General features: G+C 37.4%; 1 protein-coding gene across 11 annotated transcripts in view; it reads right to left on the reverse strand.

The window, feature by feature from the left end:
• Positions 1-27,816, reverse strand: part of ADGRG4 (adhesion G protein-coupled receptor G4) — a 135,783-nt gene that overhangs the window by 14,852 nt on the left and 93,115 nt on the right. For 9 of the 11 annotated variants that reach the window (XR_013761202.1, XM_079124576.1, XM_079124575.1 and 6 more), the window contains 8 exons: positions 27,133-27,349; positions 25,983-26,145; positions 18,045-18,179; positions 13,503-13,622; positions 12,162-12,207; positions 10,390-10,493; positions 6,675-6,796; positions 4,540-4,808 (listed from right to left, as the gene is read on the reverse strand). Coding sequence is in view for 8 of the 11 variants with exons in the window: in XM_079124576.1 (XP_078980702.1) it covers positions 4,540-4,808; positions 6,675-6,796; positions 10,390-10,493; positions 12,162-12,207; positions 13,503-13,622; positions 18,045-18,179; positions 25,983-26,145; positions 27,133-27,349 (1,176 nt within the window). In the remaining 3 variants the exon portion in view is untranslated. Of the gene's footprint in view, positions 1-1,846; positions 2,055-4,539; positions 4,809-6,674; positions 6,797-10,389; positions 10,494-12,161; positions 12,208-13,502; positions 13,623-14,640; positions 14,762-18,044; positions 18,180-25,982; positions 26,146-27,132; positions 27,350-27,816 lie in introns of those variants that run through there. The other 2 variants (XR_013761203.1, XR_013761204.1) reach the window with 2 other exon arrangements.

Here is a 27,816-nt window from a genome sequence, read left to right on the forward strand (position 1 = left end):
CAAGTGCCAAAAAATCAACTTGGCAATGGAAGTATGTAGTTCATTGGAATGCAAGTTTGCATTGAGCATTTCTTCTTAAATGATGGGCTGCCAATTTTTTCCCTTTCAATACTGCCCCTTAGTTCCCACTATCTTTTTGTCTAGGTCACCTTGGAGGAAGGGCGCAGGCAATCAGCTGCAGCCTTCAGTGCTTTTTTGACAGGGAAGCTGTTTCCACACTCATTACTAGTTTGACATTTTGACTAGATCGACCAGTTAACGACCAGTCAATTCAGCCAGACTATAATAAAGCAATCAGTTCAGTTAAAATGGTCAAACGTGATGTGAGTGTAGACACAGGGTTGAAAAATCCAATTTCATGTACATTTGCAGAACTTAAATGATTTCTTTATTTCTAAAACTGTATTTCTTCTAAATGAAGAGCATACACCCACACACATTTTAGGGGTTTTGTAAGATATTTTCCAAAGCTATTCCAAATCCCAGAGTGCAAAAATCCTCCACCATCCTATTCTGTGATAAATAGGAGAGTTCCTTCTAATCTGTACAATCCACACCAAGTACAGTGCCTAGAATGATGCAGACCTGTTTCAAAGATCCCCCCTGGAAGCTGGAAGGGAGGGATGGAAGGAGAACTCATATTTAGGATGGAATTAAGCATCAGTCCTCAAGTTTATACATACATAATTTTTTTAAAGTATCCCTATTGGTTGTTTGGTTTTTGTAAAATGTGGACAAATCTACTGCCTTGGACTGTTTTTTCTTTTATTAATGCATTATAGTTATACGTAATAGTTGGGTTCATTTTGACATAATCATAAATGCATGAAATTTAATTTACTCCATTTCAGTCGCATTCCGCCTGCCACCCTCCTGTTTCCTCCCCTCCTCCCTCCCACTATTCTCCTTCATCTACTCTGCCGGTCTTCCTTTCACTTATTTAATTATTTAGATACACATAAAGCTGAAATTCACTATATACACTATGTGCATGCAGGTAGCATGATTTTATCAAAATCCGTCCACATTTCCTCCCCTTTCTTGTTCCTCCTCCCTCTCTCTCAATCTCCATCTCCTACTCCACTCATCTTCCCTCTATCTTTTTTATATCCACCCCCCACACACACACTTTTTTCCTCTTATTTTGCTCTAGCTTCCACATATGGGAGAAAACATTCAACCTTGGTTTTCTGAGTCTGACTTATTTTACATAGCATGATGTTCTCCAGTTTCAACACGGGTTTCAAAAAGGAATGAACCTTTAGAACAGGTTGCTTTGACATTAGGAAGACACAACTTCAAATCTTAACAGATGCTAATACTTATTTCCCTTACAGTTCATTGCATTTGTCTAATAATTAAATTTTGAAAACTCCCTGAAGTGGGCCCTTGGGGACCTTGCGTGTATCCACACAGGCCACTTAGGTAAAGGCTTGGATGTCAGCTTCTCTGAATTTTGGCAGAGTGCCCTGTGGTCCTCCATAAACGGGAGGGGAAGCCTGTGAGGAGGTGCTCCAAAGCCATCTCCTACTCACCTCCCTTGGGAGGCTGTTTTGAGACCGTTTCCCATCACCTAGGTGCAGCAGAGTTGTAGGGCTTTATACCCTGTCCCCTCAGAACAGAGCTACATAATAGAAAACCTCACACTTCTGTTTAGAACTGGCTCCTAAGCAATAGGAAATCCCAGAACTCGTGGGGCAGTCATCTGTTCCCTTTTGTTTGGGTGCTGCTGTTTTCAGCATGTTGCACAAGAACTTGGGAGCTGGCACTTTGAGCTACTCTTCCTTGTGCTGTCTTTGTAAGTAAGAAACTGAGTCTAAGAGCTACTCGTTGTATCTTTCTTTACCTGCAAACCCTGGCAGGCCTCAGCCTTAGCTTGGCCTTGGCTCATGCATACTTGACACTCTTCAAGATATTCTTCTCTCCAAGTCCAAGCATTAGCCTTCCCTGCCTCTCCCTCTACCCCCAGGAAGTGTGTGGGGAACCAGAAGATCAGAGAGGCAAGAAACAAGTCCTGGGGAAAACTGACACTTGAGGAGCAAGTGAAGGAGGACCTTTCACACAGGGAGTCAAGGAAGAGTGGTGACAAGGAAGAAGAAAAGCCAGGATCAAGGAACATGTACAACCCCTTCATCCTTTCATGAAGACGTCTCCATAACATTTTTCAATCTTTTGGTTGAATCAAGATGAGGGGTGCAGGGCTGGGGATATAGCTCAGTTGGTGAAGTGCTTGCCTCACAAGCAAAAGGCCCTGGATTCAATCCCCAGCACCACAAAAAAAAAAAAAAAAATGAGGGTGCACACAAAAGGAAGTGTTTGTGATAGATTCCAAGGTATACTGAAGCCATGTTTTAGATTATGCTTTGTTTACTATTTGTCTGTCTCTGCACCCGACATTAGCATAGATAATAGCACTGACTGTGTATTCAAGGAAAGCATGCACTATGTTAATGAACTCATTAAAAGGATGAGGAGCTAATTAGGAAGCTATTATCTTCACAAAGACAGTGGAAGATAAAATCTATCTACCTATGCACCATTATGTATCCTACTTAATATAAATCTCTTGTGTACCCAACACATTGTCTGAACACAAAATCTGTTTTGTATAGGCAAGAGAGGATGGGAAAGGAGCTGAGCTGACCATGTCCATTAGAAATATGGAAAGGATGCTAGATATGCTGGTACATGCCTGCAATCCCAGCGGCCTCAGGAGGCTTAGATAGGAGGATTGTGAGTTCAAAGTCAGCCTTCAACATCTTAGCAAGGCCCTAAGCAACTCAGTGAGTCACTGTCTCTAAATGAAAGATTAAAAGGACTGGGGATGTGGCTCAGTGGTTAAGTGCCCCCAAGTTCAATCTCCCAGTACAAAAATAAAAATTAAAAAAAAGAAAGAAAAGAAATACAGGAAGGAAAGCTGGGCATGGAGGCTGAGGCAGGAGGACTGCAAGTTTCAGGTCAGCCTTAGCAAATTATCAGACCCTGTCTCAATATAAAAAATAAAAACGGTTGGGGATGTAACTTAGTGTAGAGTGCCCTTGGATTTAATTCCCAGCACAAAAGAAAAAAAAAAGAAAAAGAAAAAGAAAACCTTTCCAGTACTTACTATCTTGAAAAGAAATACAAGAAAGCAAACCAATAAAATGACATTTATATCAGGAAAATATTCATACTGAGTTCTGTTTCTGGTTTCTTGTGAGGGCAGCAGCTATGAGGTGTCAAAAGAGTCAGGTTGTGACTGGCCAGATACCCTTTACTCATGTCAAGTCCTTTTCCTGTTCCTTAAACAGTATGGCAAGATAATAGAGGTTAAAAGTTCAATATATGGAGACAGACTCCCTAATTTGAATCCCTATTCTGCCACTTATTAGCTGTGTGAATTTTGGCAAATTACCTAACCTCTCTGTTTCTTGGTGTTCTCAGTATGAATAATGATGGAACTCATCCCATAGAAATACTGTGAAAACTAAATAAGCATAAATAAATAAAGTTTCTGGTACAAGTAAAGTTTACCTAAGTGTTAGTTGTTTTATCAGTATATGTTGTGATTTTAACTTCTGTAAAGGGAGAACTAAAATCTACAGGTTTACCCTTATATATCCAGCATTTAGCACAACACATAAGCAAATACTCAAATATTTGTGCACCAACTCCTTGCCATAAAGATTAAAACTTGAATTTATAGAGCAATATAGGCAGAAAAAAGAGATTCACACCCAAACACCAGTGAGATTATCCTTAATTCCTTAACTGTGATATTAATAGATTTTGGTCCCAAATTAATGGAGATTTCTATAGTTTGCATGTGTCTTCCAAAGTTCATGTGGTGGAAATTTAATCCCCAGTACAACAGTAGTAAGACAGATTCTTTAAGAATGGATTAGGTTATAAGGGTTCTGACCTCATGAATGGATTAATATCATAATTGCAGGAGTGGGTTCATATTTTGCAGAAGAAATTTCCTTATAAGTTCTGTCCTCCACCCCCATATGATGCTTCCTACCATGATGCAGGCCCCTTGATCTTGTACTACCCAGTCTCCAAAACTTAAGTAAATCTCATTGTGTTAAGGGACATAAGCCGAACTCAGAAAGCAAAGGGTCATCTATTTTCTCTCATATGTGGAAACCAGAGAGAAAAAAGAAAAGAAAGCGGGGGGAATCTCATGAAAATAGAAGATAGACCAGGAGCATAGAGGAAGGGGATCAGGGGGAGGAAGAAGGGGAGGGGAAAGGGAGGTACTGGGGAATTAAAGTGACCAAATTATATTATATTGTGTTCATGTATAAACATATAACAACAAATCTCTTTTAATATCATGTATATATAAAAAGAACAAATTAAAAATTAAAAAACAAATCCACTATTATATATAATTATAATATACCAATTAAAACTAATAAATTAATCTTGAAATAAAATCCTCTTATAAATTTCTTAGTCTCAGGTTATAGCAGCACAAAGCAGACTAAGAGCTAGAATTAGAAAAACGCACAGGCTTAAAACAAAGATATCAAAAGCAGTGACAGATACACTTACCCCAACCAACAAGACAAAATTTAAGAATATAATATGGAATGTATATGTTGAAGACTTTGACTAGAGCAAAATACATGTGGACTGCCTCCAGGCCCATCCAAGTTAAAGAAACGAGCAGGAAGTAATGAAGCGCCACTGCAGCTGTGATACAAAGTCCTTCTTTCTGAAATGATGACAACCAGGAATTGACCAGAAATGCCAGGTTTAGCATTAGTAGTGCTGTGCACAGGTTGATCAGGATTTTGGAAGGATAATCTTTTCGAAGTTTGCTAAAAGAAAAAACACAATGGTAAGTTAGATAGGGTTTCTTTTTGAATCACTGCCACATCTTATCTGTGTACTAAAAGAATAAAAGAACTATTAAAATTAAATTACTTAAATTACTTATATAAATTAAATAAATAAAATAATTATATATATATATATATTCACACACTGAATTTTAGAGTACCCCCAATATCTTTCCAGATAGAATCAAACTATCCTAAACGTAGTGACCTTTGTTAACAGGATTAATAATAGCCTCTCTCAACTAAGCAATTGAATGAAGGAAGGGAAGAGTTTCTTGGGTACTACAATACTATTATCACCAATGCAGCAGGCTGGATTTGCATATTATTAAAAGCATGATGGCTATGGAAACGATGTAAACTGGATTTACTTGGATATTACCAAAGATTGTGATGATTGCAATCATGGAAATATAGCCTTAAATTTCAATAAGAGATCACAATTGTACTTTTTGGAAACTGATCTAGTATTTTCCAAATTTAAAGATACCTATTTACCCCTTTGATTCTTTTTTTTTTTTTTTTGCAATTTCTACTCAGTGCTTTTTGATTTAAATTTTATAATTTTATTTTCTATTAATGTGCGATTTTAAACAGGTAAATTGTAAAGTGCACAGAATTTAAGAATGTACTCAGTTAATCTTTACATCCGTATACACCTGTGGAACTTCCACTCAGATCAAAAGGTAGAATATTTTTAATACCTCATAAGGCTCAGTAACTCCCATGAGAGGTAATCAATATTCCAACTTCTATCCCTATAGATTTGCTTGTGTGTGCACTTGAAACTTCTCATAAATGGGATCATAAAACATTATCTTCTGTTTTTCTAGCTTCTTCTGCTTAATTCTATGTCTCTGAGATTTAAATATTGTATTCTATAGGAGCAATTCATTTTTTCTATTGTATAGCATTCCATTTTACAAAGATAGCACCTTTTATTCATCCAGTGAATTGTTAATGTACATTGGGGATGTTTCAAATTTGGAGTTCTGACTGAAGCTGCTATGAATATTCCTGTATTTATACTTTGGTGGACAGATGCACTTATTTCTCTTGAGCACATACCTAAGAGTAAAACTTCTAGATAAATGGCTAAATGTGTATTTATCTTTTAGCAGGTATTGCCAAATGATTTTCCAAAGTATCTGTGCCATTTCGTATTCCCTGAAGCAATGTATAGGAGTCCCAGTTGTTTCACATCTTTGTTAATACCTGCTATGGTCAGTATTTTCAATATTAACCATTCTGTTGGGTGCCTAATGGTATACGATTGTGGTTTTAATTCACATTTCTCTGATGAAAAATGATGTTGAGAACCTTGTTATATGTTTAATGGCCATTTGGGCAAAAGTTAGGATTAGACATGGATAGCCTCTTTTGTGACGTACCTGTTAAACTCTTTTGTCCATTTTCCAATTGTACTGTCTTGCTTTTGTTATTTTTAGGAGTTTTTAATATGTTTGGCATGAAAGGCATTTGTCAGATACATGCATTGCAAACATCTTCTTCCCAAACAGTGATTTGCCATTTTGCTATCTTAAATGTATAAGTTCTTTTTCTTAAAGAAGTCCACTTTATCAGCTTTTTCTTTTATGGATTAGTCTTCTTGAATCCTGGTGGAAAAATCTTTTCCTATCCTGACCCTCTTGCTTTTTAAAAGTCCAATTCAAACCTTTTGTTAAAATTGATAGTTATTTTGTTGTGCTTTTAATTTATTCACTTTATAATCTAAAGAATCTGACCTCTTCCTATTTTGATTTGTTCATGAAATTAACAAGGTTGCAATGACAACAGCATCCATCAAACCAAATTAAACTTAGAGCAAATCTGTATCAAACTTACTGAAAAGCTATGTATGTCATCATTGCAATTCCCAGGAAAATGGAGGAGATTCCACATCCAGTGTATGTAATAAAAACTAATATCCGTTCATTCACTGCATCCACTGTAGATCTGGACAGATCCTAGAGAATGAAATGTGTTCATGTTACACATCTACCAGAGCAAGTTTATGACATAATACTTCCAGTGCTCACAAACAGGTGGTTCCCATAATGTAGAATATATTTGCACTAGTTTTTATGCAACCAGATTGTGTAGATATATATATGATAGGACCCTACATTGTCTGGTGTCTATGCCTAGTGCAACTTACTGTGTACAAGACATGGAGAGACATTGACAGCATTGAAAGAACATTTAGTCCTTGGTTTCATTGTCATTAACATGTTCCACACTTAAAATATAACCAAGCTAATAGATGTGAATTTGGGATACAAAGTGAATCATTATGTGAACTGCACGTCCCAAAACACTACACGGAACATCAAAAAATGTTCTTTTCCCTTAGACCTTAAATAACTCACAAAATTAAAAGACAAAGTGGGCCTTAGAGATCACATAGTCTAGTAATTTCTTAATCTGAGGACCATAAAAGACCTGGAATGACACGCAAAATTATTTGAATATATGAATGAATTGGTTGGGGAAGAAGGTCCATAGCATTCATCAGATGATTATGGAGATTTATAACTTGCAAAAAATTAGGAAGCACTGATCTACTCTGATAGTTCTCAACTGAAAGTAATTTTGTCTTTCCCCCTAGGACATGGTAGTGTCTGGAGACACTTTTGATTGTCACAACCAGGAAGGGTGCTACTGGCTTATAGTGTGGTAGAGGCCCAGGATGCTGCTGAATGTCTTAAAACACACAGAACAGACTCCCACAATAAAGAATTATTTGACCAGTTATCAATAGGGCCTAAATTGATAAACCCTGGTCTCCTCCAATCATTTATATTTCAGAAGAAAAATCTAAGTTCCAAACAAGGAAAACAACCCAAACAAGATCACAAAGCTAGTTGATGACAGGGCTGGAAATAAACCCTGGTCTTCTGACCCCTACTGTAATGCTCTGGTCGATTTCAGGGAAACTGAAAAAAATTTCTCACAATTTGGTAACAATCAATTGACTAACTCTTACTTGTTGAATAGAGTTTTTTTTTTTCTCTCTTTTTTTTATTGTAAACAAATGGGATACATGTTGTTTGTCTGTTTGTACATGGGTTAAAGGCATACCATTTGTATAATCATAATTTTACATATGGTAATGTTGTTTGATTCATTCTATAATTTTTTCCCTTCCCCCCACCCCTCCCACCCTTCTTTTCCCTCTAAACAGTCCTTTCTTCCTCCATTCTTGTCCCCCTCCCTAACTCTAACCCTAACCCTAACCCTAACCCTAACACTAACTCCCCCCACCCTCCCTCTTATGTGTCATCATCCACTTATCAGCGAGATCATTCGTCCTTTAGTTTTTTTTTTTAAGTTTTTTTTGTTTTGTTTTGTTTTGTTTTGTTTTTTTTATTGTAAACAAATGGGATACATGTTGTTTCTCTGTTTGTACATGGCGTAAAGGCATATCATTTGTGTAATCATAAATTTACATAGAGTAATGTTGTTTGATTCATTCTGTTATTTTTTCCCTTCCCCCCACCCCTCCCACCCCTCTTTACCCTCTATACAGTACTTCCTTCATCCATACTTACCCCCCTCCCTAACCCTAACTCTAACCTTAACACTAACCCTTCCCTCCCCCCCATTATGTGTCATCCTCCACTTATTAGCGATATCATTCGTCCTTTGGCTTTTTGAGATTGGCTTATCTCACTTAGCATGATGGTCTCCAATTTCATCCATTTGCCTGCAAATGCCATAATTTTATCGTTCTTTATGGCAGAGTAATATTCCATTGTATATATATACCACAGTTTCTTTATCCATTCATCAATTGAAGGACATCTAGGTTGGTTCCACAGTCTGGCTATTGTGAATTGAGCAGCTATGAACATTGATGTGGCTGTATCTCTGTAGTATGCTGATTTTAAGTCCTTTGGGTATAGACCAAGGAGTGAGATAGCTGGGTCAAATGGTGGTTCCATTCCAAGTTTTCTAAGGAATCTCCACACTGCTTTCCAGAGTGGCTGCACTAATTTGCAGCCCCCCCCACCAGCAATGTATGAGTGTACCTTTCTCCCCACATCCTTGCCAACACCTGTTGCTTGTATTTTTGATAATCGCCATTCTAATTGGGGTGAGATGGAATCGAATAGAGTTTTTTTTAAGAAATAAATAGGGCTGGGTATGTAGCGCAGTGGTAGAGTGACTGCCTAGCATGTGCAAGACCTTGGATTCAATCATCCCTGGAATTGATCAGTCTCTTGCTTTCTCTCTCTCTCTACATATATGCATATGTGTGTATATATATAATCTCTCTATATATGTTTGCATAATGTATATATGTATAATATCTCTCTATATATGTATAACATATATGTGCATATATATATGTATATGTGTGTGTGTGTGTGTGTGTGTGTGTGTAGAGAGAGAGAGAGAGACAGAGAGATTGGTTCTGGGGATTGCACCCAGGGTCTTGCACATGCTAGGCAATCACTCTTTCATTGACCTACTTCCCCAGCCATATTAATTACTTAAAAAAACATATCTATTCAACAAGTAAGAGTTAGCCAATTGATATACATATACATATATATACATATAAATTCCATTGAAGAATGATGATATATATAATGTCAGACAAACTTTCGGCCCTCAAAGAACTTACTATTAACTGGAGAAACAACTCACACATGACACATTCAAATAACACTATCTAATAAAGTAACTTAGGAGACCAACGAAGTATTCATGTGTGGGTAGAAAAGCCATTTGGTTGAGAGTGGTTTAGAAGGAAAACTCAGCAAATCCTGATGTTAAGAAGATCATGGGGGGAGAAGGAACTAGGATAGTTAACAATGGTGCTGAGGGTTTGAGCCTGGCTATGCAAATTGGTCACACAATTCTTATTAGGTGAAGTACTGCAAACATTTTAAAAATACATCTTATGTAAGCTGCAATTTGACAATAATTGTTACAATTAAAAATTGTTGATGATAATACCCTTCATTCAGCAATTCTGTCAATTTATCCTACAGGAATACTTTCACCAGTGTTGGAAGAAAAATAAATAAGATGTGTACTATAGCAAAGTTTATATTGGAGAAAAATAGCTAAAACATCCATCTATCAGGGTTTGGTTAAATTCATTGTGTTCAATCCACATAATGGTATACCATTTTTAAATTGAAGTAAATGGATACATATTTGCCTGAAAATTGTCCAATATATATTGCTGAGTTAGAAAAAGTAAGTGGTAAAGCAGTATGAAAAAATTTGATCCCATTTTTATAAAAAGCATAATGTAATATATACATAAGAAAAGATTCTAAATGAATATACACATACATATCAAACTGTTAAAGGTAGTGATTTCTCGGGAGGGGGATTACAAGGACCTTTTGTAGTGCTTGAAATTTGAAGAGTAGGCATTCATTTTATGAGGAGAAAGATAATACTTGTTTCTATCTGCTCTACTTTGGATGAAGATGGAAGAATGGACTTTTTTCCCCATAACTTTGTTCACACATGTATTACTGATCTGAATCTAATAAAAGTTGTCAAAATTCTATTGAGGAATGATGATGAGACAACTCACCATTAACACTCCAAAATGGGTGAGGTGGTCACACTGACAGATTGTGTAATTTACATTCGTTTCCTTTACTTTACAGCCTGATGAATTCCATCCACCTAGCCCATCTGCAGGAGACAGAAGGGAATTTCAAAGCAGTTTTGCTTTTCTCAGAAATGTTTAACATTTCATTGTATGCACCATCCAAACGTGTGTTATAATTAACATTGTTTGTTAAGACTGCAAGATAGAGGTATAATTGAATACCAAAATTAAATTAAGACTAAAGGATCAAATTGACTTTTAAGGAACTTTGTACATGGCCTAACTTCATTGTCTCTCACTTATCCTGTTCTTGTACCATACCTCTACAGATTAGGACAGAATAATCATGAACAAGATTTTAGCTACCATGTTTGAGTGATGCTTTTTAAAAATAGCCAATAAACAGGAAATAGGCAGATCTAGAACTTTTTGAAGGACTTTTTGTATAGTCCACTTTTCTGTGGACTATACACTGGCACTTGGTGGGATTGGAACAGACATCCTAAAGAACCAGGTAATCCCAGAATTCAACTGGTATTAAGTGCTTTGTGCCCACATCTAGAGTTTCTTAGGGTCAACTTGAGCCTCTGGTCTATTTGACACCTGCCTAGTTTCTTCTCAGAATACTCAGGGTTCTGAAGCCAACTCTCATTCGACATAACCTGTCAATATTGGGTCCTACAGCAGACTTAAAGTAGAGCCTCCAGGGTGGCATTAAGCCAGAAGGACAAATATAGCACATAGGGTAGCTTGAATTTGTTCATCCAGGGTAACTCCAAAGATTTCAGAAGTTCTGGATCCATTAGGCAGAGAGACAAGGGTAATCCCAGCATTTGGCATTAATGAGTGCAGAGATCAATGTATTGAAGGTATGGGGGACAAAGCTCATCACTTTACAGTATTCTCTGCCTGAAAGACATGGAGGGGGAACAGGAAAGGAGAGTATTAATTCTGTTTCTCAGAAATAGGTAGTATTCCTGTACACCAGAGAACTAAAAGAAATTAGAATTTCCCTTTTCTCAAAGAATCCTAAGGATACTTAAGAAGGAAAATTTCCCAGCCAGATATTCCACAGTAGGACTCCTCTTGTAGTCAGCTCTGGAATTCCAGGGGAAATTGATTCTGTGTGGAATTCTCTGAGATTTCGTGTTATCCCTAGAGATTCCAATGAAGATGTCAAGCGTAAGCAAAACCCATTCAGCAATAACCATCCTCAGTATCTCTTACTGGTGCCAAAGACTCATACTCATTCAAGCAGGAAGGGCCCGTTAGGGACAAAGCAAGAAGTCTCATTTCCTCAATGAAAAGATGGAAAAGATTGGGACCTTGAGATGTTTAATGGCCTTCCCAAGGTCACACAGTCAGTTTAGAAGAAGTAAGAAGGAAAAAGAAGGAAGGAGATAGTAGCCATTGAAAATCCCTGTGGGAAAGCACAAATAAAGAGCCAGGTGATCATTCCTCAACTTTCTTCAAACAGCTGAGCTACTCTGCATTGGTCCTTCCAATTTCCTTCTTCCAAATTTGTTACCTCTCAGTTGAGACTTTAACTGTCTCATCTGTCTTATCTAAAAGGATTTTTTCTCTTAATTTCCATACCCTAATTTGATATAAAAATTATATCTTGTACCTTGGTTTTTCAGAGTGCTCTGTAGAGTCTGATAAGACAGCGGCTTCAGCACAATAAGGGGTATCCTTTCAACTGCCAAATACAAAAATGATCTGGGGAAAAGATTGCTTACAAAAATACTTACTGTTAGTCTCAAAATCCCAGAAGGCACAGTGAACCTGATCATAATTCTGGAAAAAAGAAATCAGAGGTAAACGTTTTTCCTCATGAGAGTAACCACACAGTAATGAGCACACAAAAGAATTTTCAGACAGTAGATACACACGTTTGCATACACACACACTAGAACAATTTGTGAATTGGTTTTAAGACTAACTTAAAACCAATCTTAAATCTGGATTCATAAATAAGAAAACATCATGTCACCACATGGTGATCTCCTATGTGTTCTTTTGGATACCGGGGATTGATCTCAGGGGCACTTGACCACTGAGCCACACCCCCACACCTATTTTGTATTCTATTTAGAGACAAAGTCTCACTGAGTTGCTCAGGGTCTCACTAAATTGCCGAGGCTGGCTTTGAACTCATGATCCTCCTGCCTCAGTCTTCCAAGCTGCTGGGATTACAGGTTTGTACCACCATACCTGGCTTGTACTGGATGTTCTTTATAGAGCCATGGGACTTAGGACTCACAGCTGAGATCATTCATGCCTTATGGACATAGGTTGAGTTGCCTCCTCATTAGGCCTACCAAATATTCCTAGGGCCTTGCCAGGTCCCACAATCTCTGAGAAACTGGGGGAAAGGAATAATTAATTGCTGGGGGTGATTTGAGAGTTGTAGATCCAGTCCAAATTGAGAGATCATCCCCATTAACATGTTTCATTTGCTACGTTTTTTAAAATTCTCTCCCCCACTCTTCCTTCTCTTCTTCTCTTCTAGAATCAGGACTAGTGAAAAATATGTTGTACCATATGGTCTTGTAGATTGGCAATGAAGGAGGCTATTAAGATTTCACACTGGACACACATTAACATCAAAGAATGGAATAGTAATTCATTCTTATTCAAGGCTAAATTTGATCATTTAGTAATATATGCCTTATGTTATGCCATATGACTATGGTTTTAGTCCTTTGGTGATAATTAATACACATTTTAATGCTCTTCATGGAAATTTGAAGAATACAAATGTTCAGTTATTTTGAATGAAGCTGTTTGCCTCACTTAAAAATAAATGGAATTAAATGTCATTTAGTGTGATGGGACAACCAATAGATTCAACTATCCTCAGTCACTGCCTCGCCAATCTGTCACAGTGCTAGAATGCCCACCACTCACTATAACTTTGGGATAAAGCATCACTTCTTAAAGTCCCCAATTACAACACACCTCTGATACCTGGAATGGCACAATCTTCACTAAATCTTTAAATCACATCTGTTAATTGAAAAATTATTTTAATAGGAAAATCAAGGAGGAGTTCTGAGGCCATCCTATTCTGAGATACAAATGGACATTACCCAGTTTCCTTCAATATGCTGTAGAGTGATGAGCACTGGATCAGCCAAGTTTTGAATGGACATATCTGAAATACTGGCACTCACAACATATGTGGTTAATTTTTTCATGACATTTTTTATCTGTAGATTGAAATATAAGGAAGAGAAGTTTAGGTCCCAAATTTCTAAGATTCTATATGTTCATTATCAATCTAGAACTTGTGAACTGCTACATGCAGTATTAGGTACAGAAATGTGGAAAATAAAATTACAAGCTGAGAGGGAATTTTTTTGGGAGGCACACTGGGACTGAACTCAGGGACACTTGGCCACTGAGCCACATCCCCAGCACTATTTTGTATTTTATTTAGAGACAAGGTTTCACTGAGTTGCTTAGCACCTAGCTAAATTGCCGAGGCTAGCCTTGAACTTGTGATCCTACTGCCTAAGCCTCCTGAGCCACTAGGATTATAGGTGTGTGACACCACACTTGGTGTGAGAGTGAATTTTTAGAGATCATTCAGCTCATCTCCTGACTTCACATAAGGTCATCATTAAACCAAGAGGGAACAATACATTAATTCATATATCTATCCAAATATCTATCCAACCAGTTTTGGTTTTGTACCTGCTACTTAGCATTGCACTAAACATAAAACTATCCCCAACTTGGATAACTCTCCAGATCATTACATTTCAAAACTCACCCCAATTCTAAATCTCAACCATCTTTATAAGGGCACATCCCCATAAGGAATCTAAATACATCATGGGTTAGTTATAAACCACTTCATGTTCTAGCCTCACAGGAGATGGAAACAGTTTGATCAACAGTCAGCTTGGAATGAGTCTCTGAGGATAGTCTTCTTCTACCTAGAGGACCATGAGCTCTGAGGCCATAGTCCATGCTTTGTTGTATCCTAATGTTCCCTGCATGGTAGATATTTATCTTGGGCTCACTGAGTCAGATACTTTGCTAAGTGCTTTCTACACTATCCACTATCTTTTGTGCTCCTGGACTTCACATAGACAGACAGTTTTTCAGATAAATTGAGGCTTAGACAGGCTCAATGCCTATATGTACAAAGGTCACACAAACTAGTGAATGACAGGACAGAGATAATAAATGTTGGTTTAAAGACAATGAACTAGAATGTACCTATTGAGATATGGGGCTTTGTAATCAACAGGGCCAAAGTTCCAATGGCTAAGGCTCCAGTTGAAAGTATGCCTCTTCTGGGCACATTTGAAGGGACCACTTACAGGGTCAGTGCCTATCTCTGGAAAGGAGAAGAAGCAAACCCTCTAAGAACTTGCCAAGAAGGCCTGGAGGAGGTGATCCCAAGAGCCATCCCATGAAAAACCTGCCAGGCCATTTTTAAAAGATGGCATGCCTTCATATTTCTGAAGATACAATGTTCAGCCTCTGCCCCCTACCCAACCTGAGCCCTGCAGCTTCTGACATCTGGGTAATTGTGAATGCAGTGAATTTCCACTAGGAAGCTACACACTTCCTGTTTCTGACCTGTACTACTCATCCAAACCAGCCTTATGGCTAAGTGTTCCTTTCCCAGTGGAATCACCTGAAATAGCCTAATGAAGAGGTATATTAGCAGCATAGTATAGTTGGAAAGGCCCTGACTGACACTGGCAAGACCAAGAGCTAGCTGCAAGTCCTCTTGTTCCTCTAAAGGTCCCCTTCCTTCTAGACCACTGGTCACATGAGGAAGGAGGGTAGACTTGATGATCTCAAATTACCCTCCCAACTTAGTGTAAAACATACAATTTTCTGTGGTGGAAAAAGGCAAAGGTGACACCCATGACAGCTTCAGACTTAATTAACCTCTTCTCTGTCCTCATTTCTCTTAACTACAAAATGGTGACCATGCTGGGGAAAAAAACAATCCGTTCCCTCTCACTGAAACACTTCTCCTTCCTTCCTTCTTCCTACCTCTTCATGATCTTTCATCTTCTAGCTCCTATTGCAGTCTCAGGTGTGAGCTAAGAGCTCTCTTACACTAGGCCATTCCTGCTCCTCCAGATGAGAATAGAGACCCTCTTCTCCAGTCCCAGAGTCCCTATGGCACATTGCACTTACCTAGTCCCCTTCCCTCTCTCTGAGAACTGCAGTTAGTAGAGGAGTGGAGGAGGAAGTACATGACATTTAGGAGTAGTGCCTTATCAACAAGTTTGAAGGTAATGTGTTGTAATGACAGTTAAGATTCTGATCAAAGATTTTATAGGAAGCAATATAAAAACAAGGCTGCAAAACTTGGGAACTCGAAGAATAGGTAGTTAAGAGGTGGCATCTCTTATAAGCACTCAGTATCCAACAACCACTGGCACAGATCTCAGCCTCAGGTTCCCCATTCAGTGGTAGAACCTTCAGGTCTTTGCTCTCCTCCATCACACTGGAAGTTCTGTGAGGGCAGACATCACATCTCTGTTGCTCAGTTAATATCCCCAGCATCTAGCACCACTTAAGACACAGAGTAGGAATTCAACAAATATTTACTAAATGAATAAGTGTATGAATAAATTAGTAAACTGAGTCACCTTTAGCAAGTGTCTTCCTCCTTCTGGGTCTCAGCATCCTCATTAGTACAACAAGGGGATGGGACACTATATGAGTTCTGAGGACCCTTCCAGCTTTGAATTTGATGGCAAGCTAGTTCTAATCCTTCTTCATCTGGCACTATGACGTCTGCAGACTAATTTTGGCAAACATCTCTAATCATTTTTGGTAGAAGATGTTAGCGAATAAAAATTTCTTATTAAGTGTGAAATCTATGCAAAGCAAGTTTATCTCCTATTCTAATAGACAAGCACAGTCCTCTGAAGAAATGAGAATTTAAGACCAAATAATGGCATCTCAGATGGTACAGAGAACTGACAGTCTTATCCAGAGGATCAGACCACCTTTCAAATTTCTATTAAAATTTTTTGTCTACCGAAAGTTTTTGTCCACAGTGCAAGGCAGAGAGGGGCTCACTAACTCTAGCAGATGTCCTGGGTAGGATTTGAGCTAATTCCACAGAAGCAAGTAGAATTTAAAAAGAAGAAAGAGTGGCTGCAGAATTTCAGGGGAACTGAATGTTTTACAGACATACTTGTAGGTGATGTGATATATTTGAGTGGGTAGGTAGTATAAGGATGTGATATATTTTATGTTTTGTGGGAGTTACTGTGGATTGAACTCAGGAGCACTCAACAACTGAGTCACATCCCCAGTCCTATTTTGTATTTTTTTTTAGAGACAGGGTCTCTCTGAGTTGCTTAGAACCTCCCTAAATTGCTGAGGTTGGCTGTGAACTTGAGATCCTCCTGCCTCAGCCTCCTAAGCTGCTGGGATTACAGGTGTCTGCCACTGTGCCTGGCAATGTGATATATCTTGAATTGGCCCAGTACCATCTCCCCCGCCATCTCCACGACAACTCTGTGAATATTTGACCATTAGAAATTCATTCCTCTGAAAAATCTCCTTAGAAATACAAGCACACTTGGGCAAATTAATGTATTCACCTTGTAAATACATGAACATTGGAGTCAGACAGTCTGAGTTTGATTCCTACCTATGCCACTTCCTAGCTATGTGATCCTAGGTAAAATTGCTTAACCTCTTTGAGTCTCAGTTTCTCATGAGAAGAAAATGAGATAATAAGTATAAATATTAACAATTAATACTGTTCATTGTCATCAACATCATGCAAACTCTGATGGCTGTCTTCCCATCAGCTAGATGAGATAAAGGTGGCCTGAAGAAATGGGCTGTTTGTTAGGCACAGACTCAAGGTAGGATAACAATAATAGCGATGCAAACACAGTGGTGCTTATTATGTACCTGGCATTGTTGTAAGCATTTTATATACATAAATCCTTTAATCCTTCGACAGTTCTCTGAGGTACTATTCTTAGCCTATTTTACATATAGGAAGAAACTAAGGCACATGGAGTTAAATAGCTCATCCACAGTCACATGGGCAGAATATGGCACAGCCAGCTTCAAGTTCTACCAACCTGGCCCCTGAGCCCATGTTCTTCACCATCACATCACACTGCCTGTGTTTTTAAAGTGGGTGAGGACTGAAGCCCTCAGAGAAGGTTCTGCGGGGGTGGGGAGAAAGATCAACAAATGCCTGCAAGTCAGTATCCTGCTGGACACCAACCAGTTTCAAATAAATTGGCCCCAAAGAGTGGGCATGTTGCTTTTGAGGAGCCAGGAAAGATTTGGGAAGAAAGCACTAGCAAGCTGAAAGGGCATTTCATCAGAAGAACGTGCTGTTCTTTTATAGCTTTGAAACATCTTGAGGCCTCTGTTTGGTCACCAAATAATCCTTAAGGTCGCTTCCAAAGCTGAGAAGCTGTGAAAATTAAAAACTGTAGAACATCATTAAAGTAGATGTTGATTCATGTTGAGGGCCAGGGGTTGTGCTGGAAGACTTGTGGAATCAATCAGAGAACATATTCTAAAATAAACAGAACATCATGAAAATAGCAGGAGTTCATAATTACAATGAGTCACCATATGTCATTTCATGACAGTTCCCAGAGGCAAGAACTTACCTTAAAAAGTGAGGTTTGGCCAAAAAAACTAAACAAGATGGTTTGTAAGTTGTTAAGAGAAATTTTCTCCCTCAGTGATTTAGGCAAATATATGGAAGCCAAAACTCTATCCAGAGGGGCATTGCCCAGGTAGATCTGCCAAGAAAAGTCAGGGAGTGAAAGCTGGAGTCTTCTTCATCCATTGGAATGAAGGCCTTCCCACCTCCCACCCTAGCACTTGCCCCAGAGTGTCCTACAGAGGGCAGAGCAGTGGAACTAGCTCCATAAGCTATCACACACACACACACACACACACACACACACACACTCAAATCATAGGGCAAGACATTATCCTGATGCACATATTTGTAGACACACACACACACACACACACACACACTCACTGCCTTTTCCTTTCCAAGCCTATCTTTGAGGATCTCTCTCCTTAACCTGCTTCTACTTGGGTAATAACAGAGGTGGGAGGAATGACAAATTAGGTGATTTGTCCTGATTCTCAGAAATAAAGTCCAGTCTTGGAAATCAGGCCTCTTCCCCCACCCCGCGGCATAGAGTTTTGAAAAGGAAAACAAAACAACAACAAAGAGCAGCCAATAGCATTGGGCACTTGCCTATAGTTTGTTGACCAACACTCTTGTTAAGAGTCAGGAAAGAAGTCAGAGAAGCTTGTGGCTTCTATTCTCAGGAAAAAATGAGGCATAAAGGGGGCTTTATCAAAAATTATACTGGAATCACAGTTGTAAACCTATTCTCTCCCAGAGAAAAACAGGGTTCATGAGCGCTCTTGTTTAAGCATGTTCATATTATGATATCAGGAAACAGAGGTTAAGACAAGTTATGTGACTTGTCCAAGATCATAAAGCTGCTAGAATGTGGTTGAACAAAGATATGATTTTAGTCCAACACAAAATCCTATTATCTATGCTCTGTCTCAAGAAGCTATTACCTAGTTGGTGTATAATGGGAGAATGAAAGTTTGCAATATTTGTAAAAATAACTTATGAACCCAAAAACCGTCAATGGCTCTTCCCTAGCACAAATGATCCCTGTGTAGGCAATCAAGTATCTTGGAAAGGTCGTGTTTTAGCTTCAATATTTACACAGTTTGGTACCAAGAATGTGATTTAGGTTGGTTGGTTTATCCATCAACATTATAATAGAAAATGATATATGTAAATATAATGCAATGGGAAGTCACTATCTGCTTCTAGTATGGCTAAATGCCTCCTAACGGATTTGATACCCACTGCATATAACAACTACATAAAGTAACAATGGCTTTAAGTCACTGGAAAATGGACAAAAGCAGACAAAATCTGGAGAAGATTAGACTTTTGAAAAAAAGTAACATCTCAAGGTGAGTTGCCTGTTTTTACAGCTGTTAGCCTGATGGTGGACTGAAATGAATGCTTTGAAGGACATCAAGAACTCTGAAGGAAAGAGGAATTAACAGTATAGATCAGAAGTTGACAAACTAGTCAGAAGACCACATCTTACTAAAGATTGCCCTGAGGTAAGAATGGATTTGATATTTCGTTGTTTAAAGGTTGTATGAGAGAAAGAGTGAGAGAGAGAGAGAGAGAAGAAAGAAAGAAAGAAAGAAAGAAAGAAAGAAAGAAAGAAAGAAAGAAAGAAAGAAAGAAAGAAAGAAAAGAAACAAAAACTAAAACATAAGAACACACAATAGACAGAGACCACTTGTGGCTTACAAAACCAAAAATATTTATTACTTGTGCTTTAGAGAATAAGTTTGCTAACTCAAACTATAAATCATACAGGTGCTAACAAAATATTATGAACTCCAGCCAACAAGCTTGGCAAGATACATGAAATAAATTCTTAGGAAAAATACAACTAACTAAAACAGAAAAAAGATAATTAGAAAATCTGAATGTCACTATATCCATTAAATAGTTTGAATTAGCTATCAATTATTTCCCATAAAGAAGCTGGAGGAAACAACAGGGGAAAGGGGGGAATGTAAGGAAAGTAGAAGGGGAAACATCAGGGTGGAGGAAGGGGGTCAGGGTGGGAGAAAAGGAGGTGGGGGAGATATTGGGGAGTAAAATTGATCAATGTTTTTATGTAGCACAAACATGCCACAATGAAACCCACCATTCTGTATGATTAATATGCACCAATAATTTTATTTTAATTTTCCATAAAGAAATTCCAGACCCATAGGGTTTCCTAATGAACTTCATCAACCACTTAGTGTAGAAATAACACCAATATTTCACAAACTTTTTCTGAAAGTAGAAGAGGGACCATTTCCCAACTCACTTTTATAAAGTTGGCAAGATCTTAAAGTCTTTTTTTTTGTTTTGTTTTTGGTACCAGGGATTGAACTCAGGGGTGCTTTACAACTAAGCTACATCCCCAGAGCTTTTTACTTTTTATGTTACGGCAGGGTCTTTCTAAGTTGCTGAGGCTGGCCTCAACCTTGTGATTCTCCTGCTCTAGGCTCCCAAATCGTGGGGATTACAGGCATGTGGCACTGCACCCAGCCTTAATCTAAAGTCTGACAGAAATTAGTTTAAAAAGAAAAAAGTGAAGGCAGATATTATTTTTAAAAGAGAGAAACTGAAGACCAATATGCTTCATAAACATAAGTGTAAAAATGCTTAACTTTTCTTAAGCACATTGAATATAGAAATATAAAAATGATAATAAACCATGACCAATAGAGTTTATTCCAGGAATATAAGAATGGTTTAATATTTAAAATCAGTGTAATTGATACTAAAAGAATCATGGGCAAAGATAAACAATACTATCTGTCTTCTTTATTCTGATACCTTATTTCTCCTTCATTCTGTTTGCTGTATTTCAAGAGATACAGAAAATCATTTGACAAAATTCAATGACCATGCATGACCAAAATTTTCAGCAAACTAGGAATAGAAGGTAACTTCCGGCCAGACATGGTAGCACACATATGTAGTCCCAGGTACTCAGGAGGCTGAGCTGGGAGGATTACTTGAACTCAGGAGTTCAAGGTCAACCTGAGCAACACAGTGAGACCTTAGGTCAAAAAAAAAAAAAAAAGGTAGCTTCTGTAATCAAATAAATGACATCTTAAAAATAAAAATAGAGCTACTAACAAGGCAGGGATGCCCTCTTTCACCACTTCTATTCAATATTGTCCTTGAAACTCTAGCCAGAGCAATTAGACAGACCAAAGAAATTAAAGGGATACGAATAGGAAAAGAAGAACTCAAACTATCCCTATTTGCTGATGATATGATTATATACTTAGAGGAACCGGGAAATTCCACCAGAAAACTTTTAGAATTCACAAGTGAATTCAGTAAAGTAGTGGGATATAAGATCAATGCACATAAATCTAATGCATTTTTATACATAAGTGATCAATCTTTGGAAAGAATAATTAGGAAAACTACCCCATTCCCAATAGCATCAAAAAAAATAAAATACTTGGGAATCAATCTCACAAAAGAGGTGAAAGACCTCTACAATGAGAACTACAGAACACGAAAGAAAGAAATTAAAGAAAACTTTAGAAAATGGAAAGATCTCCCATGTTCTTGGATAGGAAGAATTAATATTGTCAAAATGGCCATACTACCTAAAGTGCTATACAGATTCAATGCAATTCCAATTAAAATCCCAATGACGTACCTTACAGAAATAGAGCAAGCAATTATGAAATTCATCTGGAAGAATAAGAAACCAAGAATAGCTAAAGCAATCCTTAGCAGGAAGAGTGAAACAGGGGGTATCGCAATACCAGATCTTCAACTCTACTACAAAGCAACAGTAACAAAAACAGCATGGTATTGGTACCAAAATAGACACGTAGATCAATGGTACAGAATAGAGGACATGGACACAAACCGAAATAAATACAATTTTCTCATACTAGACAAAGGGGCCAAAAATATGCAATGGAGAAAAGATAGCCTCTTCAATAAATGGTGCTGGGAGAATTGGAAATCCATATGCAACAGAATGAAACTAAACCCATATCTCTCACCATGCATGAAACTAAACTCAAAATGGATTAAGGACCTTGAAATCAGACCAGAGACCCTGCAGATTATAGAAGAAAAAGTAGGTCCCGATCTTCAACATGTCGGCTTAGGACCAGACTTCCTCAACAGGACTCCCATAGCACAAGAAATAAAAGCAAGAATCAATAACTGGGATAGATTCAAACTAAAAAGCTTTCTCTCAGCAAAGGAAACTATCAGCAATGCGAAGAAAGAGCCTACAGAGTGGGAGAAAATCTTTGCCAATCATACTTCAGATAGATCACTAATCTCCAGAATCTATAAAGAACTCAAAAAACTCTACACCAAGAATACAAATAATCCAATCAACAAATGGGCTAAGGAAATGAATAGACACTTCACAGAAGATCTACAAGCAATGAACAAACATATGGAAAAATGTTCCACATCTCTAGTAATAAGAGAAATGCAAATCAAAACCACCCTAGGATTCCATCTCACCCCAATTAGAATGGCGATTATCAAGAATACAAGCAACAACAGGTGTTGGCGAAGATGTGGGGAGAAAGGTACACTCATACAATTGCTGGTGGGGCTGCAAATTAGTGCAGCCACTCTGGAAAGCATTGTGGAGATTCCTCAGAAAACTTGGAATGGACCTACCATTTGACCCAGCTATCCCACTCCTCGGCCTATACCCAAAGGACTTAAAATCAGCATACTACAGAGATACAGCCACATCAATGTTCATAGCTGCTCAATTCACAATAGCCAGACTGTGGAACCAACCTAGATGTCCTTCAATTGATGAATGGATAAAGAAACTGTGGCATATATATACAATGGAATATTACTCCACCATAAAGAATGATAAAATTATGGCATTTGCAGGCAAATGGATGAAATTGGAGAATATCATGCTAAGTGAGATAAGCCAATCTCAAAAAACCAAAGGACGAATGATCTCGCTAATAAGTGGATGATGACACATAATGGGGGGAGGGAGGGCTAGTGTTAGGGTTAGAGTTAGGGTTAGGGAAGGGGGCAAGAATGGAGGAAGGAAGGACTGTATAGAGGGAAAAGAGGGGTGGGAGGGGTGGAGGGAAGGGAATAAATAAAAGAATGAATCAAACAACATTACTCTATGTAAATTTATGATTACACAAATGGTATGCCTTTACGCCATGTACAAACAGAGAAACAACATGTGTCCCATTCATTTATAATAAAAAAAAAAAGGAATGGTTAAAAAAAATAGAGCTACTATAATGGTATAATGGTAATGGTAAAATAGTGAATTTATTCATCTAATGTCAAGAACAAAATGAGGATTCCCACTTTAACCACTTCTATTCAATATCTTACTAGAAGTATTAGACATCAAAATAAGGCCAAAAGAAAAAGGAGTGAAAAAATAAAGATCAGTAAGGAAGTAATAAAACTCTCTATTGTCAGATGGTATTATTCTATATAAAGTCTTAAGGAATCTAAAAAAAAAACTACTAGAACAAATAAGTAAATCTATCAAATGCATAGGCTATATAAATTATATATACAGGTTGATTGTCCCTTTTCAAAAATGCTCAGGATTGGAAGTGTTTCAAATTTTGGTGTTTTTCAGATTTTGGAATATTTGCAGACTTTACCGGTTGAACATCCCTAACGTGAAAGTCTGAAATCTGAAATGCTCCAAAATCCAAAACAACAGGATATTTTGGAATTTTAAATTAGGGATGTTCACCTGTATCATATATTTTATATATAATATATAAATTATATGTTATATACTTTATATACATAACTATATTTCATATACTAGCAGCCAGCAAATAATTAGAAAATCGGATTTTAAAATGATTCCATTTGCAATAGCATCAAAAACCATAAAATAGGAATAAATTTATCTAAAAATTATACATCTCCATGAAAAACTATAAAATATTATTGGGAGAGAATTAAATGAACCAATGTAAATGTTCCTGGGCTAGAAAACTTAATGTTGCTAAGAAATAAATTCTCCCAAAATTAAACAATAGCTTTCATTACAATCATATCTCCGTAAACTTTTTGCACAAATTGATAAACAAATGTAACCATTCATATGGACATAAAGAAGGTTTAGAACAGCTGAGGTAATCTTGAAAAAGAACAAAGTTAAAGGACTCACACTACTGACTTCAAGACTGAAGACAACACCAAAACAGTGTGGTAACAAGAATCTACAAAATATAAATGGAACAAAATAGAAAAGCCAGAAATAGGGCTCCATCACAAAAATTTTAAAAAATTTTTATTCGTTTGATTTTTTTGTCAAAAGTACCAAAACAAGCCAATGGGAAAGGGAGAGTTTTCAATAAACGGTGCTGGAAAAACTAGATATTCTAATGGAACAAAACTATCTCCAACCCCTACCTTCCACCTTATACAAACATCCATTCAATTAACTAGGATTATCATCCTCAATGTAAAAGCTAAAACCAAAGAGATGTTAAGGAAAAGCAGAGGAGAATATCATCATGACTTGCTGGTAGACAAAGGATATTTAGACATGGTTATTAATAAAAGAGAAAACCTATAAATGAGACTTTATGAAATTGTAAACTTCTGCCCATTGAAAGATACCACTGAGAAAACAAATAGGGAAGCTACAGAGAAAATACTTTCAAAACTTGTATTTGACAAATGACTTGCAGCTAGAATATATTGAGAATACTCATGCCTCAATAAGAAGGTAAACAAGCCAAGTCAAAAATGGGCAAAAGATTTTGACTGTATTTCACTAAAGAAGATACATGAATGGTCAATACAAAAATAAACAATTACTCCACATAATTATCCACTTTAGAAAACAATATGGTAGCTTGTTATAAATTTAAACATACAACCAGTGAGCCAAATTCCTAGGTATTTATTGAAGAATTATGAAAACATATGTCCATGCAAAGACTTACAGAAATAGTCATAATAGCATTATTCATAATAGCCCGAAACTGAAAACAATCCAAGTGTCCAACAGAATACATAAACAATGTGTGGTATATATATTAAATGGAATATTATTGAGAAATAAAAAGGAAATCTATGGGGAGAAAGGGTGAATCTCAAAAAACCATACTGCTGTATGAAAGAAGTCTTATACAAGAGAATACATATTATAATGATTCTATTTGTATAAAGTTGTAAAACAGAAAAAAAAATCCATGGTGTGAAAATATCAGAACAGTGGTGGTCCCTGGAGGTAGTAGTTTCAGGGATTGACTGGGGAGGAGCATAAGGGGTTTTAAGAAGTAATAGTGATATCTTTATATTGATAGGGTTTTAGGGGCACTAAATTCTTTTGAGTGGTATTGGTGTCTTACGGTCTGTGAAAGGCTGAGGTAGTGTGATATAGTAAAATGGAATCAGACTAATTTTCATGACAAATACATAACAACTGTACATATTTACGGGACATAGTCTGATATTTTGATACACGTGTGATGATAAAATCATGGTAATCAGGTTTGGATTCTGACTTAGCCAGGAGGGCTGTATGTCCTTAGACAAACTAACTTCTCTGTCTCCTCATCTCTAAACTGTAGTACAATGCTCAACATATGAATGCTCCATAAGCAATGGCAAATAATGAACTGACATTGAGATAATTTCATGTCACAGGGTTAAAGGTGGCATCATTCCACAGATACCATTCCAACTAAGATGGTAGCCTCCTCAGGGTGATATATGAATCTTTCCTGGGATATATGCATTTTTAAAAGGTCCCCTGAAGATTTAAACTTTGTGTCCTGCAGGGCTGGGGATGTGACTGACTGGTAGAGTGCTTGCCTGGCATGCATAAGGTCCTGGGCTCCATTCCCAGAACCACAAAAAGAGAGTGTCCTCTTTTTTTTCCTCCTAAGAAGTAAATGAATAAAGACTTGAAAGAGTGTGTGACCAATTGGTTCTCAGTTTTCACAGCAGCACTCACCTCAGGGTCTGCACCTTCTTCATAGGAGCGGATGCCGAAGGCCATACCTTTGAAATTGTGGTCTACCCGCAGCACAGCCAAAGCCAGCCTGGTCACAGTAAGATTTGCCGTCCTCCCAGAGAATTCCATCTTGTGACCAGCACGCTCGATTGTCCTCAGAAGTCTACCAGGAAAAGGTAAAGAAGAGTCTTCCTACTTTTTCCATATAAAGACCATTCCCTGACAAGATTTCCTCACTGGAAGAGTTTGTATTTTAATCCCCATCTTTATATTCCTTGAGAATTATTAGAAAAGAGCCCTGGCTTTAGAACCAGACGGGCTGAGGTCTGCATCTAAGCTCCTCTAATTTCTAACTGTGTGTGCAAGTATAGTGACCTCACTGAGTTTCAGTTTTCTCATCTGTAGAGTCAGATGTAATCACACATCTCAAAAGATCATTTTGAAAAATAAATGAAATTGTTCTTTGTAAAGCCAGATACTTCAGGGCACATAGGCCTTATAAGAAGTTTGACTTTAATTTCACTTGGCATGTAATGAAATGGCGCCCTAATGGTCTAAAAGCAAGAGAATGACATGATCTGATAAATGCATTGAAAGATCATTCTGTTATGTACAAGATGGACCGTAAGGGGCAAGAGTGGAGGCAGATAGCTCAATTGGGTGGTTATTGTAGGTGTTCAAGGGAGAGAAATAAGGCTTGACCTGGAGATGGAGACATGTAGGTGGATTTTCACCAGAATACTTAAGATATTTGAAAATGGATATACTGTGCTTCATATAAGAGTTGGTTATTGATTTGCTGTGAGCTAGAGGGAGGTAACTAGCATGATTCACCTAGTTTTCAGATTAGAGCTGATTGGGTACATTTTATAGAACCCTGGGGGAGGACCAACATGGGAAAATGAATTAGAAATTTGGTTTGGAGTAACTATTAACTTGAAAAGTTGTTGTTATCACTAAGATTCAATTCAAATTTGAATGCACTCTTTCACAAGTGGGATTGGAGTTAAATTACCTCATTGTGCTACACTAAATTAGTTTTCAATGCATAACTACCTAGCCTTTAAAACTGGTGATGATTGTATGCTAAGAAAGTAAAAATATGTCATTTAAATTATATGAAATAATTCATTTTACCATTAGTACTTACTCATTGCTTACTTGATGTAGATTGGAGGCGGAATCATTTTGCTTTTCCAAAACAGCATTGATTATTTGTAATATAATCTGGGTTAGGTTCATACTTATCTCATCACACTTTGAAATCTCCATTACTTTAGAAACAATAATCTTTGTCTCTTCTTCATCCAGAGGTGGAGATTCATTTATCAGATTCAAAATGTGCTCTGCAACATCATCTGCATTCTCTGGGGAAGCAAAATGGAAGTGTACTATCTATGTTACCATACTTAGTTTTGAACCATGCTGGTCTGCTTCCTTCCCTCTAAAAAGTAAAGGCAGTGAAATGGTAATACATGCCAAAGTAACAAAGTTTGCAAAAGGAAAACATTGGATCTCAATTTCTACAGCTGGTATAGTCCCAGAAAGCAGCACACACATCAAGTTTTTATTCATTAAACCCTTTTTTAAATGCACTAGGGAAATCTTTTTGTCACTGAAGAATTATCTTGAAATTTGATTCTAATTAAGTTAAGACATTGGAGTGTTGGATTGAGTTAAGTAGATTCCATCTGTACTCAAATATCAGCAAACACAGTCTATGTTTTCATAGTCAAGGGTAGTGAGTACAATTTCCTGTCAAGAACCATCAACCTACACAGCAAAAAAGCAAATAAGGACCACATAATAAAAAGCAATTAATTTAGAGTTTCTA

Source organism: Sciurus vulgaris (assembly GCF_902686455.1).
Source record: "Sciurus vulgaris genome assembly, chromosome: X".
In the NCBI taxonomy this organism is placed as follows: Eukaryota; Metazoa; Chordata; class Mammalia; order Rodentia; family Sciuridae; genus Sciurus; species Sciurus vulgaris.